This window comes from Anas platyrhynchos, chromosome 2 (assembly GCF_047663525.1).
Source record: "Anas platyrhynchos isolate ZD024472 breed Pekin duck chromosome 2, IASCAAS_PekinDuck_T2T, whole genome shotgun sequence".
In the NCBI taxonomy this organism is placed as follows: Eukaryota; Metazoa; Chordata; class Aves; order Anseriformes; family Anatidae; genus Anas; species Anas platyrhynchos.
In genome coordinates this window covers 138,267,160-138,286,167 of record NC_092588.1, presented here as the reverse complement: position 1 = coordinate 138,286,167, position 19,008 = coordinate 138,267,160, and the positions used below count along the sequence as shown (strand labels likewise).

Genomic DNA, 19,008 nt, shown 5'->3' with positions numbered 1-19,008 from the left:
GTGATTCTGTGATTCGAGTCCTGGAAGTGCATTTCTAGAGATAAAGCCTAAATATATCTTGTGCAGCATCAAGCTCACTTCACTGTTCTGTACAGAACCATCTAGGAACAAAACTGTGCACTGGGTTGTGTCCTGAAAAAATCAGAGAAAAAAAAAAAAAAAGTATAGAAAATTCTGGTGGAAACTATTTCTTTATTTTAAGAAACATTTATTAAAATGTTCTTTTATTTTTTTTTCTTTTAATTGACATTGTTAGATATCATAGCATAGTGTATTCTATTTTTGAAACAAATGCTTTTGACCATTCTCCTAAAGATACTTCCATTAAAACTGTAAGAGAATCTTTCTTTTACAAAGCAGATGAGGAAATGATTTGGTTTTTTATAATTGAGTTGTAAAATTAATTATAAAATGTAAAGAAAAAAGTAACCTGTTGGTTTATTTGTTTGTTGTTTTTTGTTTGTTTCTGAATGTATTCTGAATTCCAAAGTGCTACCTGATATTGAAATTTTTGACAATTCAGCTTTTGACCTGATGTGCAGTGTTAATGACTGTGTTGTTCCATGTTTCTTTCCTGTTAGAATGCGGTGGCGAGCTGACAGGTACTTATGGCTCAATAACCTCTCCAGGATACCCTGGTAACTATCCTGTAAACAGAGACTGTTTCTGGACCATTTCAACCAGTCCTGGCCTCCTCATCACTTTTGCCTTTGGCACACTAAGCCTAGAACACCATGAAAACTGCAGTTATGACCATTTAGAGGTAAAGTTTAATTGTGGATTATGACATCATTTTATGGCAATGTTGTTGCAAAACAAGATATTTCAAAACTTTTTGTATGTACAGAAGTAGACTGTTTGAATATAAATCCTGGGTAGAAATGTTCATTTGTACTTAACTCCAGCCATTGATGCACTCAGATTCAAAAAGAGGATGAAATCCCACTCCACTGAAATCAGTGGAAGTCCTACAACTAGAGAGGATGGGATGCAAGGCCAAGCATCTGGTGGGAAGCTTTAACTTTCTTTCAAAGCTTGGTCTCCAAACTGCTAGCAGAATGTCAAGCCACAGAGGTTCAGCCTAAGTAAAACTATTACGGGAAGGTACCTAAGATTAATAGATTCCTATTATAGTGCAGTCCATGACTTGATGGGTGAGCATAGGACTTTCTCTCAAGTGAAAAGCAGTGGTTACAGAATTCACCAATGCCCACTCACGAGAATAAACAGATGGTTTGGAGTAGCATATATTCCATAACTGGGCCATGCAGGGGGTGATTTCAGGAAAACACTTCAGCATTAGATCTCCTGATCCTTTCTTTCCCTTTCACAACCCCCTTGATGACTCCTAGAAGAACCCTCACAGCTATGCTGGTTGGTCTATTTATTACTTTCTGCGTGTCTGGAGGAAACTTCGTATGAGCTTCCACCATCCACACTATCTCCTGGGCCCCTTTATGTAACTTTAAGAGTGTTTGTACTGTCCAGAGCTGGCACATATCTGATAATCCTAAACAGTGATTTATCGTTCTGTCTAGATTCGAGATGGTCTTCTTCCACAAGACCCTGTTGTCGGTAAATACTGTAGCACTGGATCTCCACCCCCACTCCAAACCACTGGTCCATATGCCTGGATTCACTTTCACTCTGATGACTCAGTTACTGATAAAGGTTTCCACATTGTCTATACAACATCGCCTGGTAAGTAAATTTCAGCACTGAAGTTTAGCCTGTGACATTCCCAAGACATAGCCAACAGGACACGAATGGACGTAATTAACATTTGCTATTTAATAATACAGAAAATCTCTTAGATTTGTAGTCATTGCTTAGAGTCACCCTAAACTGGAAGAGTTCTTATAGTTGTGAGTATTTCAACTAACATTTTGTTTTCTTAATATAGCAGATCCAAGTTGTGGAGGAAACTACACTGATAGTGAAGGGGTTATCACGTCCCCTTTCTGGCCTAACCCTTTTATTAACAACCAACAATGTATCTACATTATCAGACAACCAGAAGATGAAAAAATATACCTCAACTTCACCCATATGGAGCTGGAGAGTCACAGCGATTGCTCATTGAATTATATTGAGGTGACTTTTCTTAAGCAGTTAATATGAAATGTTAATTACATGTGTGTACAAAGAAAGGCAGCATAATTTATGTCTCAGGTGCCACTACAGAGACGGGTGTTAATCAAAGGATTAAGTACACCGATTTATTAGGGTCCAAAAGTCACAGGGGCTAAAAGAATGAAGATAAGAGAACAAGAAAATCTTCCTGCATAATACTAATGCTAATTCTTAATCAGCTGTACATGATTAATATGGAGTTTGGACCATAGGTAAATACATGCCAAATACAAGAGAAATAGAAATAATGCCACAGTTTCTATGAGGCATTTTCCAGTGCCTCATGGTGTTATGCTGAAAATTTGGTTTCGGCGCAGAAACAAAGCATGCAATTTAAATATTGACAGAGCCCATCCCACCACCCCAGCCAGGAGAAGGGCAATGAGGAGCAGCCCTGAGTGATGGGCACCCCACTGGGGGAAAGGAGCAAGCCAAGGTTGGGCTGGGATGTGCGCTCATGGTTGGGTCTGGCTTGGTGACGCCCATGGCTGGGAGCTGGAGCCTGGATCTGCTGCAGCCGTGATGGGGCAGGGGCTGACAGCACTGGGAGCTGAAATGGGGCTCTGGGCCCTAGGCAGAGTGGGGGAGTCCCCAGGAAAGGCTGGTCAGGTCCTGGTGGGGCCTTTGGGGCCTGACGAGCTCTGGTGGGATTTTAATTACCAGTTTGTGCCCTGTGTCCTGCCACCCAGTCCCTGTGTTCCTCTGTGTCACATCCCAGCTTGCCATATCTCAAGGCATCATAAATACCTCATCCTACACGGAATGGCTGCTCGTTAGTGCCATCTGTACAAAACTGCAGTTGTACCTCAGGGAGATTAACAAACATAAAACCAATGCGACACCAACCCTCATGGCTAAACCAGGCGCAGGGAAGCTGGTGGCTGGTGGAGAGGCTCTGGAGGGAGCCGCCCTGGCCCCAGGCCTGGCAGAGCTAAGGCTGAGTTTACAGATGGCTACAACAGGAGCTGCATGGCGCTGCGTGGCTGCACGGTTACATGGCTTTGTGCTTAAGCTCTTTCTGACCAAGAGCAGCATAGGCCCCTGTGAGCTCCCTTTAGTTAATCTGTTTTTAAAAGATTTGTTATTGTGCTAACATCATTCCCGTCCCTCCTCCTCTAACCCAGAGACTTTGGTTGGAATGAAGTGTAATTAATTTCTGAAATGAGAGGGGAAGTGTGTTTAATGAAAACAGACAGCTTTTGTTTGTTTGGCCTGGTACTCCTCTTGCCTAATTGCTGGCAGAACAGCGGCTAAATTCACAGCAGTCAGAGAAACAAAACCATTTCTGTTAAATGCAATCAGTTTGTATTAATTCAGCAAGGCATTTACCTTCTTGTTTGCTGATCTGTCACAAGCAGTTCAGTTTTCCTGTATTTCTGTCTATCTCAACACCTCTTCCCCTTCCCTCTCCCTTAGTCTGCTCAGCCCAGAGCAGAGAAACACAGCCAGCATTTTCTGACGCAGGAAATGTGGTTATGAGTAAAGTACCGTGCTCCTTTCTCAATGCCTGATTTTCCACATATACTTTTCTAAAATATTGTCTCATTGGGCTTTATGATGAAGTTCAAGAAGGGAGATAGATTTTGGATGTTTAAGTTACTTTAAAAATCACTTTCTGACAATTGTTTTGTCACATTGAAGAATTGCAGATTATTCCTATCCCTGGTGATATCAGGAAATCTGCAGTTTCCACTGAGCCAGACAGAGATCACAAACACTTGCTCAGGGAAGGATGTTTATTCTTCTGCTAAGGAAGGAGCAGCCTGGAACTAGGGGTCTGCAATAAGAAACTAGACACAATAAAACTTCTTATTTAAGAAAGGCTGTGACATAATGCTGCAGAGGTAAGGTGTTAGGCAAGCCAGCTCCTTCTCCTTGCCATCCTTCTAGCTGGCAATATGAGACATTATTCACATAGTTTAGAGAACCTGTTACTTTTATCACAACTCACTGGACTTTATAAATCAAAAATGTAAGCAGAAACAGGTCAAGAAAAAATGTGAACTCATGCAAACTGTAGTTCTGGAAACTTTCACTTCTGTATAAAGATCCTGTAAACATTCCAGCACAAATTCTGATCTTTGTTACTCCCCTGTAAATCCAGAATAACTGTCACCTGGAACTTATGTCCCAGGCGAATGTAAAATATCTGTTAGAGTCACAAAGCTGTCTAACCAGGGGAGATGGCCAAAGCTGAGCAAGCTCTGGATGCAACTATTCTTTCTTATGCACAGTCTATGGATTCAGGTCCTGAAGTTTGGAAATACAAATATATCTTTTCCTGCAGGTCCCCTTAATTATCATGATTTGTAATCAGCTTCTGGGATAGTATACCAGGTACATTTTTCCTTTGATTGGAAAATTGATTAAGGTTAGTGCAGTAGCAGTGTAAACGGTAGAACCTAGAAATGATTCCCTGATACAGTTTCACTGTCGTTTTCATGCATTGGACCCTTCGGACAAAAAATAGAAAGGCATCAGTATACCTTTTTACTGCTTATGGGACTCAGAGTTGCACCTTTTGTTCTTGAGCTGCCTGGCTGTGTTGATGTACAGGTGTGATGTGATGTGATTTTTCTGCAGAAGTGCTGTTGAAAAGTCATTATAAACTTCATGGCCAGAGCAAAGAAATCACAAATCCTCTTCTTTTTCCACAGCATGGTTTTAGTGCTGGCAAAATTTTCATAGTTGTCACTGGTGAGCACCTGGTCTGCCCCTTTAGTACTAAAGATGTCACTTTTGGAAACACACACCCAAACTGTGCTAAAACTGTGATTCACAGAGAAAATTTGTTTCATCCTAGTGTCCTGTGACAGTAGTGTGTGTGTATGTTTTCTGTGCCAATCATCCAATCCTTCATTTGAGTTCCCATAAGTCACTTGTGCCAATTACTGTGGTGGCCTTTTACCCCTCTTATATATCAGTACAATAGTTTCTCCTTTTGTTATTTAGCAGTTCTTGTGAGATTATAATGTTATCCAGATATCAAATCCCAAGACTTTTATGATCTGACATAATTCTTTTTTTCTTGTTGATGATTAGGTTCGAGATGGTGACAGTGAGATGTCTTCTTTAATTACCAAATTCTGTCATAGTACACTTACGTCTCCAATCACTTCTACCAGCAACAGTCTCTGGATCAAGTTCAAGTCTGATGCTTCTGTGCAACGAGCTAGCTTCAGGGCCATTTATCAAGTTGGTAAGAAGAACTGGTGACTTGCACAGTGAACTGATCTGTAATTTGGTCACTTTCAGTCATTCCTGTGCTATATTATCCATATAATGGGTACAAGACAAACTTCAAAAGAAAGGGGAAAGAGTCAATTTATTTATTTATCACTACTTTTAGAAATGCACAGATGATGTCTGTCCTAGGTCCATGGTAAGCACTGTACCATATTTGGAAATGTATCCCCTATTTTTTCTATTAACCGTAAGTCACTTAGCACTAACATTCCAAAGATGAGATAGCTACAATTCTGCCTAAATCTTTATATTTTTTGTGATGTCTTTTAGTTCTTAATCACAAATACATCTGTCTAAGTGTGTGAAAGAAATAAGTCAAATCCGTAAGTTTTCATGGTCAGAGTTAAATTGGTCTCTTGCATATACACATTTATGCTATAGTTACAGCCATACTTTCTTTTAAACACATTCTTAATCCTACCTGGATGACCCACAGTAGACTCTGTGAGAACACAGGCTTTAAGGGGTGGTTTTCTTGTAATGTCATAGTGATATTTGATAGACATGATTATACATTCCTTGAAACCATTCATCACAACTACTGATTCCTGGTGTCTGTTGGCAGCCTGTGGAGGTTTCCTGTCTGGAGCAGGCACTATCCATTCACCGTATTATCCCAGGGTATCATCTCACCCAAAGACCTGTGAGTGGATTATCTCCCAGCCAGCTGGCAAAGTGGTGATTCTTAACTTTATCGACTTTGACATTCGAAATACAAGCACTTGTGACTCAGACTACGTTGAGGTAAAGAATAATACACACGTACTATGAATAACCTTAAGAAATTCTTATCTGTGTGTTCCTTCTCACACTCATCTCCACCAAAGCAGAACTACTTGATTTACTAAGGATGTCTTTTAAAGTATTCTTACGAATTCATTTATGCTTACAACTTTAATACCATATAACTTTGTATGGGATATATTGAATATACTGTTCTTCAGGTCAGAGATGGCAACAACACAGACTCTCCTCTTTTGGAGAAATACTGTGGTACAGCTGTACCATCCAGAGTGCAATCCACACGGAACAATCTCTATATTAAATTCAGAGCTTCCTCTCTTACCAACCTTGGCTTCAGAGCTGAGTACTGGCCATTAGATATAGGTAAGTTTTTTGTTTTGTTTTGTGTATAGAATGTTGGTATAGTCCAGATTTTCCTGTAAGGCTGAAAACAAGGGGCCATCAAGCTTTGCAAAGTTTTAATGGGAGATAAATTCTGAATATTTCACTGTGTAACATTCATGAGGCAAAAAAAGACCATGACATTTCAGAAAGAAAAGTAACCAATTTTTTAGGTGCCTCAATGTTGAATTAATGTGTAATTTAACTTGATGTTCTAAATCTTTACAGTATGTGGAGAGTCTCTCACTGGACAAGAAGGAACCATTACAAGTCCTGGCCATCCAGATGTCTACCCACATGGTATTAACTGTACCTGGACTATCAACATTCAACCTGGCTACCTTATCCGTCTGACGTTCACTTCATTTAATTTGGCATTTGATTATTATTGCAGAAATGATTATCTTGAAATATATGACAACAGCACTATGCAAAAATTGGGAAGGTGAATATGTCCATTAGCATACAGAACTTTATTACTGTAGAATGTACACTGCTCTGTAGATCTCTCTATCCAATTTACTGCCTTAAATTTTGAGTATACATTAACTGCTCTGCTTTGCTGAAACATTAACAGCAATCCCCCTCCCTCCTGTAGTAAAGGCAGCTTCCTTTCTTTGACTGGGGAATGAGAAACACATTTAATAAATGCTATACTGAGAGAAACTGACTTAGGTCAAGAGGTCAGCTTTTTTAAGGAGAGGATTCAATTGATCCCTTTGTCCAGGTCCATTAACATTTTTGATTCATTGGAAATGAGTTCAAAAGCTTTAATATATCTGTGTCCATGAAAAGACACTTGCAGAAATGAAATAAAGATAACTTAAAAGATTGTACATTTGGATGTCAGCAAAAACTATACCACTAAATGGAAGTCATTGTTTTATAGGATTTTGTTTTCATTTTCTTCTGTTATATTGTTATTAATTGCTATAATATGTTAATATTATATTACGGAAGAAAAGGCTGGCAAATCCTTCCCGTCCCCCTCCCCTGCCCCCTTCAACAGTTGGAATATATACAGGATTTTCTTGCCAATCTAGAACTCAAGAACATCTGAACAACATGAGCAAGGTACTGAGCAGCATCTATGGACTGTAAAGTAGTTGGCTGACATGGCAGTATTTTGAAAAATAAGGAGCAAATGACTGTCATAATAGAATGGAGAGTGTTTTGCAGCCTTACTCTTCTGATATCTACTCTGACTCCTACAAAAGAGTAGAATATGTTGTAGGCACAGCATGGACTAATTTCAGTAAGATTTGACAACTTGACAAGCAGTTTTTCCTCTCACTTTGTCACATAACTTAGCTTTCTATCGTTGTCTGTGTATCGTACAATTTAGCCCCATGATACAGGGTATATAGCTGGGATCTCTATCATTCAATGGAGGCATTTGTGTACATGCAACTCTTCAAACTTTTTGTGAAAGATGAATCCTCTTCCAGTAATACAGGTGCTTCATAAAACACTGCCTCTCAATTTGGTTCTTCTTTTTGCTGCAGGTACTGTGGAAGATCAATTCCACCATCACTCACCAGTGGTGGCAACATGATGACGTTGTTCTTTGTGACCGATCACAGTATTTCATCTGAAGGCTTCTCAGCTCATTATATCTCCCTGGATGCATCAAAAGGTAATATGTCAGTATGTTCATTATGCAAATTAAATGTTTTCAGTTATCACTGTAAATAAAGCCTGTAAAAAACATAAACATTATTTTCTGTTTTAACAGAAGACTGCCTGGTGCCTCTTCTACCCCTTCTTATTTATAGCTACTTGACTTACAAGCTTTTCCTCTCTGGGAAATATGGCCAAAGCAGAAAGGAATTTCTATAAGCAACACTGCAGTTTTCCTTAAAAAGACAGTAAATGATGACATGGCAGAATTGCATGAATTATTTAGGAAAAGTATTTCTTGAATTTGCTTTCTCCGTTCTGAGCTGAATATATGTGATATAGGAAGCTTAGCAATCATGGACAACTCACTTGAATGGGAGACTGCCTGAACATCTCAGGTGCCATAAAAATTAGTTTAGTCCCTATTTAGGTACAGTGTTGATGTTGGGTAGGGAAAAGTCACACAGTATGAAATTTGGTACAGCAGCAAAATAACCTGAGTAAAAAATAACTTTTTTTTTTTTTCATTAAGACAGAGTACAACTTTTCAGTCTCCAACAGGCTCCTGTTAAGCCTTAAATCTATTCTTTAAGTATCTGCTTTTATGGGGCAAAGATGTACATATGTGGGGAAAAGACTATCAAAGAGAATGGCTGTGCATTCTCTTAGTTCTCTAAAGCAGAGAAAAAACTGAGAAATTACTCAGAAGTATGACTGATTTGAAGGTTTTACATGTTGGGCACATCTGTGTTTTCAAACTGTGCTGAAACCACCAAACCTGTTCCAGTGTTTGCATGTCTCTCCAGCACTGAGAGCTTTTTTAGTAGTGACTGAGCTGCACTTGAACAAGCAGCCTATTGGTGAAAACTGTTAAGTACCAGTTTTGTAAACATGTATCTGCTATTGATCTCCTCACTATGAAACACAGATCTGGAGCAGAAGGGGATGTGTGCAGGTAAAGAGAAAGATTCTGCCTAGCAGAAACGTACCTCAAAAGAGGTAGAGTGGGACAATGCACAAAAGTAAGAATGGGAATATATTTATAGCTGGATTACTCATGTGCCCATCACTAACCAGGTTCTGTCTGGTTCGTGCATGTGTGCAGGCTATAAAGGATTTATTAGTTGAATAACACAAATTCATAGTACTCATCTTTATGGTAATAAACTACCAAAGACAGATCATTTTTTGCTCTTAGTTATGTTAATTATTTTATTTTACCTCCTTCCCGAGTTTCTCCAACCTATTTAAAAACAAAATTTTCCAGTTTCTGCCTTGTAAAAAATAACTGCTTTCTTGGTGACAGCTTGGGCAATTTGGCTATTATTTCACCTCTCAAGCATGCGTGTAGGCGAGACCAGTACAGATTTTGCCACTGTGTTTTCATTCATTACAGATTACTTATAAATCCAAATAATCCATTTTTTCAGCTGCCCTCATTTATACTTGAGTTATCTGGCATGGAAACCAGAAGGTCAGTAAAAACAATAAAGATAAAATAAGAAATATTTCAAGGAGGAACCTTTTGTTTATTGGAAAATAGTAGGCCAAAACCAAGTTGAGCTTTGAAAAATCTTTCCAAAAGAGACTCTAGCTTGAAAACTCTGACTCCTTACTAATGAAAAATCGTGAAATTATCTACCTAGTAAAGAAGGTATTTTTGTTGTCCTGTTTTTGCAGCTGCTAACCATGGCTTCTGTAAATGTGATTCTGTTGCTTGTTACTGTGATTTTTTTTCCTTTTTTCTTTTACCTTACCTCAAGTTAATATTTCACAGGTAGTTTCAATTCCTTCCTAATAGTTCCATAGTAAGTTGTCTCACAGTTTATCAAGATCAAAATATTTTCCACTCAGCATACATCTATAATTATGTCTCTGTTAATATCCTGTTTCTCTGGTTTTGTTAGTTATCTTGGTGCTGATAAACCCCGTTTCTCTTTTCACCTTCTCTACTCTGCTTCTTTTCTTCCATGTACCCTCCTTTACCACCACGATGACACCTGGAATTTCTAGTTTTCATCCAAAGCACTGCTATATGCATCATGTGAGGTTCAAACTGTACCAGTATTGTCCATAGAACGGTTTTAAACTATGCCTTAGAAATGAAAAGCTGTTTTCTCTTCAATACTATTAACAACTAGAAACTGTATTAAAACTTTATATAAGAACTATAAAATGTCTTAATTCAGTATTTTAGCAACAGATACGATTTTTGTGTGAATCTTTCCGCATAATTTTCTTGCCCCATAATAAATTCTTTCTTTCCCCTTATTTAATTAAATATCTCGACTACTTTTCAGCTAAACAGAGCCTTTGATGAGAAGTAGTGCAAAAGGGCTAATTCTCAATTTATTCTCACTCAGACCCAGAACTATGTTCTCTAGAATAATTTTTTTTTTTTTGATAAATACTGAAACTGAGACTAATAACCCTATAGAGAAGTTGAAACTACAACTGCTTTTCTTTACAGAGATTTCTCTTTTTGTCTCAGCACAAGAATAGTAATACTGTAAAGTCATAAATACTGGACTGCTAACATTCTTTTTCGATTAAGAATAAAGGTTTTTGAAGCTGCAAATTTTGAAGGCAAATACATGTATGTAGGCTTTACTGTGAGTAGTAACTCCCCACTGCCCTGAAATTGTATCAAGTTCAGTTTTCCCACTGTGAGATTTTTAGGCCTGCTATTCATCTTACATATATTCAGTTACACTGAAGTGGTGAATTGTTGAACATAATCATATCTGAGAGATTTACCAAAGCTATGGATTTTTTTTTCTTTTTTATTTCTTTTCTTTACATCTGCTGTCTATTTTCTCCTAAGAAAAATATGGTTCTAATAATGTTCCTTGTGCAGTAAGAATCCTTCATATTTTTTGAGCTATGTTTTCTTAGCCAACTACAGTGTAACCAATATCAGAACTGGTCAAAGCTGTTCTGTTTCATATTAGATGTTTCAATAGGCCTTTGCCTGGAGTTATTTTGCAGAGAATGAGCTATTGAGAAGATGGACAGCATTATCACATGCATCCAAAAAAAAAAAAAAAAAGAGAGAGAGAGAGAGAGAAAGAGCAAAAAAAGAGGATATATATGAGTGAAAAAAATGGCTTTTTTTGTAAAACAAAACTAAGTTTCTTCTCCATATATCTTAGTATGCTGTATCTGTGGTATATTAATTAGTTGAAGAGTAGCCTGAGAATAATTGTAAAGCTGTATTTCCTTGTCAACAAAATTGAATACCATGACATACATCCATGGCCATGGTCCATAAAGTACAGACAACAGTTTTAGCAGTCTGCCAGCTAGTAGCTGTGAATAGCTCATATGGCAGGAATACAAATGGACATCTTCCAGTCAAATATGCCCACATGATACTCTGTTGTTTAAAATGTATATTTCCCACTTAAACTGTCTATACCTCAGTCTGTCTTTTGAGGGGGAAGTCACATGGAAACCAAGGTAAATTAAGATCTATCTCCTAGAGTCCAGGACTCAAATACCATATAGATAAGTGTTACAATAGCTGTATACGTATTATGATAGATTTGGGGTTTTCTTTTGCATGCCTTGGCTGACCAAGCCACAGAGTGAAAATTATTGAAAAATGTGAAATTATTGAAAAATCTTTGAAAGGACTCAGTCTTTAGTGGAAGTGTTACTCAGGTCTTGAAATAATGAGACCAAAATTTTTCAATGAAAATGAGACTAGATTCAGTGTATGTATTTCATTGTCCTTGACTTCTTCACTGATCAATGGGTACTTACTTGGTTTGCTTTGCGGTGTTTTGTTTGTTTGTTTTGTTTTCCATTTAAGAGACTTTATTTAAAACATTTTTCTGAGAAAAGACAGCCTTAACAGGTCTGTAAGCAGATTGCCCTCCTGATACATTTCTTATTCCTATTTACTATTCTTTTTATCATTTTTATTATTATTTCTCTGGCTTTGGTGAAAGATAAGAGTTTTCCTTCTTATCAGTCTGAATTGTAAATGATACAATTAATCAAGAGAAATAACTTGGCTTTAAATAGCTTAATTGTGTGACATATGATAGCTGACAATGAGTTACTGCAGGAACTAGAGTTTGAGAAGAAAGAAAAGTATTTGAACCCATTGACTTAAAAGTGTACCCGAAGGTGATAGATTTGTGTGTCTTTATTGATAGCTGAGTACAGTTTGAGATCTCAGTTCACATTATGCTGACCAAACCCAGTAATTATCAGGAGGTCGCTTGGCTTTTCTCTCCGGTTGAATGAGCAAGGGCACAAATGGAAAGCAAAGTCTGACAAATATGTTGTGCACATAGACAGGGCATGGTCGAATGAGGCTGAGCTAAGACAGAAAAACTAGCTGGACTCCTGCACACCTCTTAGGCATCTGCTTAGCTCACGCTGAGGAAGAAGACTCAATCAGCTGGCAACTGGCAGCTTTTTAGGCAACTGGTTATGTTTGGTCAGGTTATTAGTGTGCCTATATAGGCCTATATGTGTGTGTATGACTGTGCAGTATGTGTGTTTGTGCATAGATAAGGAGAGAGCTGGAGGTTCTTTTTGAACAACTGTACCTAGTGTTTTTGAGAAGTTTGGGGCTGAAACACTACAAAGAACCTTTTGTATCTTCTTGGTAAAAATTAAGCCTGTTAGATCTGCCAGCAGCAGTTACAGAAGGCCCTGAGGTGCTTTTTCATTGCCTGTGGAGAGGGATATATTTCATGTGATAGTTTCTTCCTTTTTTTTTTCCCTAAAGATGCATTACGTTACATAAGGGTCTAATTGTTACGAATCTGAGTTTTCCTTTAGCAGAGTGAGATGGAAAGAAAAGTGCCATTTTACTTATGACACTATATTTTTTTTTCGATTAATTAGAATTGTGGCAACTGATGAATATCTCTTTATAGGAAAGACATGGTTATAATTTTCTGCACTGTGCATGACTGCATGAGTGAGTGGTACAAAAGCTGGCATTTAAGGCTTTTTTTTTTTTTCTCCTTTCCAGAAGAGCAAACATTCAGTACCAAAATCAGAAAGCAGACTGAATAGCTTTTGAAACTTCACATGCTGGCAAAGCAAGACATGCAATTGTCCACGACAATTGCTTTCTTCTGATTTGCATTTGCTGCAATAACTGTCTTCAAACAGTTATGAATTTGTATTTTTTCCAGGCATAGTGTAAGCACATTATGGAGTTAGACTGTTTCCTGAACTTTGGCAGAGGATTCAAAGTTCTTTTTACCTGCTAACTTTGCTAACAGTTTTCACTGGGGTAACTAGGACTGCACAAGCACAGCCCCAACTGCTGTGTTAGTGAGGTGGTTGCAAAACAGGAGTGCCAGCTCTCTTACTGACACGAAGAATGCAACAAATTAATCCATTTAACAGAAGAGTGTTGGCTGACACAAAATGTGGGTTTGTTTATGCTTTTCCTAATCTTCATAGCAGTGTATGTGCAGTTTACGCTTGGATTTACTTCACTGTAGCCAGAGGTCTGACATTTCTAAGGCAGTCACTGTTCCATCATTCAGTCATTGAATCATAAAGGTTGGAAAAGACCTCCAAGATCAACCACCCCCCTACCACCACTATCACCCACTAAACCCTGTCCCTAAGCACCACGTCCAACCTTTCCTTAAGCACCCCCAGGGATGGTGATGCCACCACCTCCCTGCACAACCCGTTCCAATGCCTGACTGCTCTTTTTGAGAAGAAACTTTTTCTAATTTCCAACCTAAACCTCCCTTGGTGCAACTTGAGGCCATCTATATTTATCCCTCTTAGATCATAGTGAAGATTGTTATATAAAGTGTGGAGCAGAACACAGCATCCAGTTTAAACTTAGCACACTTTGGATATGAATTTTTATATGGATTACGCCCAGGAAAGCAAACTTTGGTGAGGGAGGGAACCTTGACAATTCTGTGGAAACTATTCTTAAAAGGGCTGATAAAAATAATTTGGCTTCCTTGTTGATAATTTTACCCTAAGGGCCCTTATCTAGTACATCAGTTTTAATATTCTGCAGGCTGAAAGACAGTATTCATGATCTCAGCCTCTGAGTGAATACGGAGTAGCAGTATTGCAACCCCTCTATGCATTAAGTGCTCATAAGTCAGGCACCTACCCTTCCAAAATCAGAAGGTAAAAATTATTTAGAAATAAGAAACCTAATAAATAACACACCTTTTCAATGTATTTTTTGATTATGTTCTGTCTAACGAGTCTTTAAGAAAACTCTGGGTCACATTTTAAAGTCAGATTTCTAACCCTGCAGGCAGGGTCCCCAAACTGTATGACTTAAGGATCAGGGGTTTGATGCTTCATATGAAGAAACACCATGTCAGAAAACTTCATTTCTTATATTTGCAACCTGTAGGATCTGAAAGAGGGGAATAGAGGACCAGAACAAGACTCCGGGGTTATCAAATTAAGCCTATAATTTTAGCCCCTGCCCTTTTTCTGCCAAGAGTTACATCGTGCGATCCCATTTTAAAATTAATCAAACTATCATTAAAAAAAAAAAAAAAGAAGAAAGAAAGAAAAAGAAGATGACTTTTTTCCTCTTTTTGCTTCTGTTATGTTGGTTGAATGGTTGCTTTAGAAATTGACTTCCTGGAAGAAACTATCTCCTGATTTCTGCGTATCTGTATTCACGGACAGTTTCTAACTTTGGAGCTTGTACTGTCATTAAGAGAGTATTACGTTTTTCTTGTTCTTCATGCTTCTCAACATTTTTCTCTGTCTTTTTCTCCTAAGCTAAACTATGTAAAATCTTCTAATCTTGCTTGCCTTCTAATCTAATTCCACAGCATCTCCATAATTTCCCTCTTACCTGTTCTTATTTGATTTCTAGAACACTGATGAGCAGGGTTATCCACATTTATCCATGTGACATGTCAACACTGCCTTGTGTAGTGGCATTGAAGCAAGTGGCTGGAAACATCTCACATGGATCACATTTCTTCTTGCCCTTTTTGAAGCCAGATCACAAAGGCTTAATGAGATTGTGATCAATTAGTACATGACAATTGTTCTTTCCAGAATAAGTCTCCTGTACCATTTTATAGAAGACACTTCTATTTCTAGCCTTTACGTCTGTGTTTTCAAGGAACTTTTAAATTAATTTATTTATTTTTTAAAATTATTGCTCGGGTCCTGGCTCAGTATTAGTACACTCTATTTTCCTCTTTCCAGCTCATAATACCATGATGCTTCTCCAGCAGTCACAGGAGAATTGATGTAACTGATTTTAGTATAAGGTTTTAAGTAGAACAGCTTTGTCCTCACAATCCAAAGATTATGCTATTTTCAGGTGATTGCCCTTTATGGCCCTGAAAATGGGAAAAGAACTTAAAATACAAAATCCCCATCTCCCAGGTCTAATTGTGGGGAATGCCTAAGAACAACACAGTGTCTCCTTGTAGCTAGAGACTGCATTCAGTTTCCACCACCACTGCTCTCCAGAAACTTGGGAATCCTACTTCTGGTTTTGATCAAGGCATCCTTCGCAGTTTTGTCTTTTCTGCTTACCTGGATTTTAGGTCAAAGCCAGCTTGACAGCTGGAACTACTCTCATGTTGCCTGTTTGTAAGAGGCATGGCGTTCTGGTAAAAGCAGAAAAAAAAATCAACTCAAATATAAGAATTTCCATGGAAAATCTGGATTCTGTTTTCAGTTTATAGTGATGACGTTCAGCAGTAAGATATGTCCAGGATGTGTTATAATGCACAGGAGCACAGGATGTTTGCTCCTCTGTCTGTTGGAAATAGAAATTTCCTGTTAATTTAACACAGATATTAAAATTCAGACTTGTTTCTGTTCTTTTTTAAGTGTGCTCACACAACTACAGTACTGAAACTGGTGTGCTAACATCTCCAAACTATCCAAATAACTACCCTGTCCGGACAGAGTGCATATACACCATCACAGTGGGAATAAACAGACAGATTGTGCTTCGCTTCACCAACTTCACCTTGGAAGGGAATATACGCTGTACAGAGGATTATGTAGAAATCAGGCAAGCCTAATTATTTCTGTTTTCCTTATTACTTATAACCACCAAATTTATCCAAATCCACTCACGTATGTTTGGAAGCTATAGTTTTAACTGTATATCTGTGCTGTAAGGGTGAGAAAAGGAATAATCCATTATCAGAAAACCTTAATTGCTACCTTCCCAAAGTAGTGTGTGTGGACTCTGGGACTCTGTTGCCCTGCACTGTATTTTGGTTGTTCCTCAGAGTGGAAACAAAGAGTTTTATTGCTTGTTTCATGAAATATTGTTTTATGATTATAGTCTTTAAAGCGCAATTTTCTGTGATGCAGCACTAGGCACATGCATAATCTGTGATATTTAGCTATCCTGGTATCACTGTTAATCTTAGGATATTGACATGGCGATTTCTAGTAAATTTTAGAGGACAGAGAAAAGTACAAGGGGGAGAAGGTAATACTTGTAGGAAAGATAGCTGCATGCTTACAACACAGCTTGCACCAAGTAGTACGATGTGTTGCTGTATGGGATTTGTACTTTGAATTGTCAGCGCTCCTATTTTTCTCCTCCTGAGCTAGCTCTCTGGATGAACTGTATCTGCAGAACTGCAGTGTGGTTTTTGACTCTGAGTGTGCCATGAGTTTTCATGACCTCAAGGAGCACCATGATAGAACTAAATCTGAACATTATACTACATATTGGTTGGAATGAGATTCTAAATTCCTGATGGTTGTTTTCAGCTGTACATACAAACTGGAGAAAGTTATGAAAAACTGAAAGACTTTTTCAATATTTTCTAAGTGAAGTGTTTCATTTTGAAACAACAATCAGAGATTAAGTTTAGTCTAACTTTATTTTAACAGTTGCAGCCTTAATTTGGGATTGACCTGAATTACAGCAGTTTTCTTTTTCAGTTTTTCACCTCAAAAATTGAAAAGATTCATTTATTGGATAGATCTAACTCTGATGTGACTGTAAAGATCCCAGCAGTATTAACTAGGTTTTCATATAGTGCCAGAACATCACCAAGTGTAACTCAGCACATTGCTGCTGTTGTAACTGGATTTCCACGAGATGACTCCTCAAACCTGATACCCTTAAATAGGGGTAGCTAGATTAGTTTGGTTGAGATGCCACTCTGGGTTCTTGTCCTGAGGTATCCTAGCATAAACTACATTCAGTCAACTAAGAAAATGTTCATCTGACCACAGCTGCAGGGACTGAGATGCAAGTGAGAAGAGTTTCTGGCACAGTTCTTCAGCTGCTAGTAACCTGAGATAGCAGCAAGCACTTTAATTTGGGAGGGTGACAAGAAAAAAGACCTTTGAGAGTTACAAGATCTAAGCAGAAGTTTCTCTCAAAAGCAAGGATAAACCTGTGAAAATACAATTGAAAGTACTGCTGTTTACTTAAGAAACATCATATCAAGATGACACATATCTAAGAGTAAATGTACTTATTGTTGTTCTATTGACCTGTGAGGATATTTGCAGTATGATTGCTTGATATGAAATTATATCATTTTTATGCTAAGATTATAATGCAATTGATAAGCGTGTTGTTACCATCTTTTTTTTTTTTTTTTTTTTTTTTTTATTCCCATGAGATACATGCAGCACAACAGAACATTGGATGTGCATCCTGATTAAAGTATTATAAAGTGTTACTGAAAATATTACGTAATTGAAAGACTATGGATGGAAATAATTGGCTGTAGAAACAATTGTGAATGCATCTTGCAAAATATGCATCATATGAGTTCTGAGAAATGGATTCCTGTTTGTGTGGTGGCAAATAAACATGTTTTAAAAAATAAATTAGCTCAACTGTGTTTGTGCCAGGCAAGACAATGAGAAGTGAGAATGTTGTTTTTCCTTCAAATTAGACGTTTACTTTTGGTTACACCATTGACTGCCACCTTGTAGAATACAGAGAAAGTCCTGCTTCTGCAGCATTGTATACACTCAAGATACTTGAGTCTGTCAGTGTATTGACAGCTGAGTTTAGACACTGGACATACCCAGCAAGCAGGTGCTTGTGGTAGGACCACAAGCAGCAAGACATCTCCAGTATTTAGTAGCTGTCTTTCTGTGGAAGATTAAAAACCAGGTTTAGTCTTTCCCAGGCCTGAAAGAATTCCAAGATTTTTTGCCGTCTTAACGTTTCTCACACTTTCCTTCTTTGACCCAAGGTTTTTATTCTCTGTCATTCTAGAGATGGAGGCTATGAAACTTCTCCTGTTCTTGGAAAATACTGTGGTACAGACCTGCCTCCTGTTATAATCTCTCATGGTAACAAGCTGTGGATAAAGTTTGTAAGTGACATATTTGGCACAAGACAGGGATTTTCAGCAGAGTGGGATGGCACATCAGCAGGTAAAATGAGTATGCCAAGTATAAAACTGTTTTGCACGTCTCATTGATCTTTCATTTGTATTTTATTTCTAACATTTTCCCCACATCTTTTCTGCTTCCCATGTCATAAAATCTCTCTGCTAATTATACAGTGGCATATATATACTGAGGTTTTTTATATCAAGAACTTAACTTTCTTGATCTATGGACTTTGTTTTTCTCCATGAGAAGGATATACTATTCCCTAGATTTAATGTAGCATCAGCTTTCACTGGTGTTTAGAAAAGTAGTGGTGAGCAAGAATTTAATGAAGATGTTTTTATTTGGAAAGTAACTATCAAACAGGAGCAGTCTATAAATTAGAAGGTTAATACTTCTAGGTGCTACTGGCTCCCTTCCACTTACTGTTGTCTTAATGCAGATTTTTGGTTTATCACTCACGACATTCAAGGCATATGAAAGAATTTAATATCGTGTATCTCACACATAACCTCTAACTCTCCACTGTTTTTGATGTTAAATGTTGGTTTGGTTTCTTTGTCATTA

The 19,008-nt window shown here is 37.9% G+C and overlaps 1 protein-coding gene across 2 annotated transcripts in view; it reads left to right on the top strand.

Moving 5' to 3' along the window:
- The window catches only part of CUBN (cubilin), a 140,820-nt gene that overhangs the window by 16,853 nt on the left and 104,959 nt on the right, over nucleotides 1-19,008 (top strand). For both annotated transcript variants that reach the window (XM_005015103.6, XM_072033674.1), the window contains exons 15-24: nucleotides 582-763; nucleotides 1,539-1,701; nucleotides 1,904-2,094; nucleotides 5,176-5,332; nucleotides 5,945-6,123; nucleotides 6,324-6,486; nucleotides 6,733-6,949; nucleotides 8,010-8,140; nucleotides 15,946-16,132; nucleotides 18,323-18,483. In XM_005015103.6, the coding sequence (XP_005015160.4) occupies nucleotides 582-763; nucleotides 1,539-1,701; nucleotides 1,904-2,094; nucleotides 5,176-5,332; nucleotides 5,945-6,123; nucleotides 6,324-6,486; nucleotides 6,733-6,949; nucleotides 8,010-8,140; nucleotides 15,946-16,132; nucleotides 18,323-18,483 (1,731 nt within the window). The remainder of the gene's footprint in view (nucleotides 1-581; nucleotides 764-1,538; nucleotides 1,702-1,903; nucleotides 2,095-5,175; nucleotides 5,333-5,944; nucleotides 6,124-6,323; nucleotides 6,487-6,732; nucleotides 6,950-8,009; nucleotides 8,141-15,945; nucleotides 16,133-18,322; nucleotides 18,484-19,008) is intronic.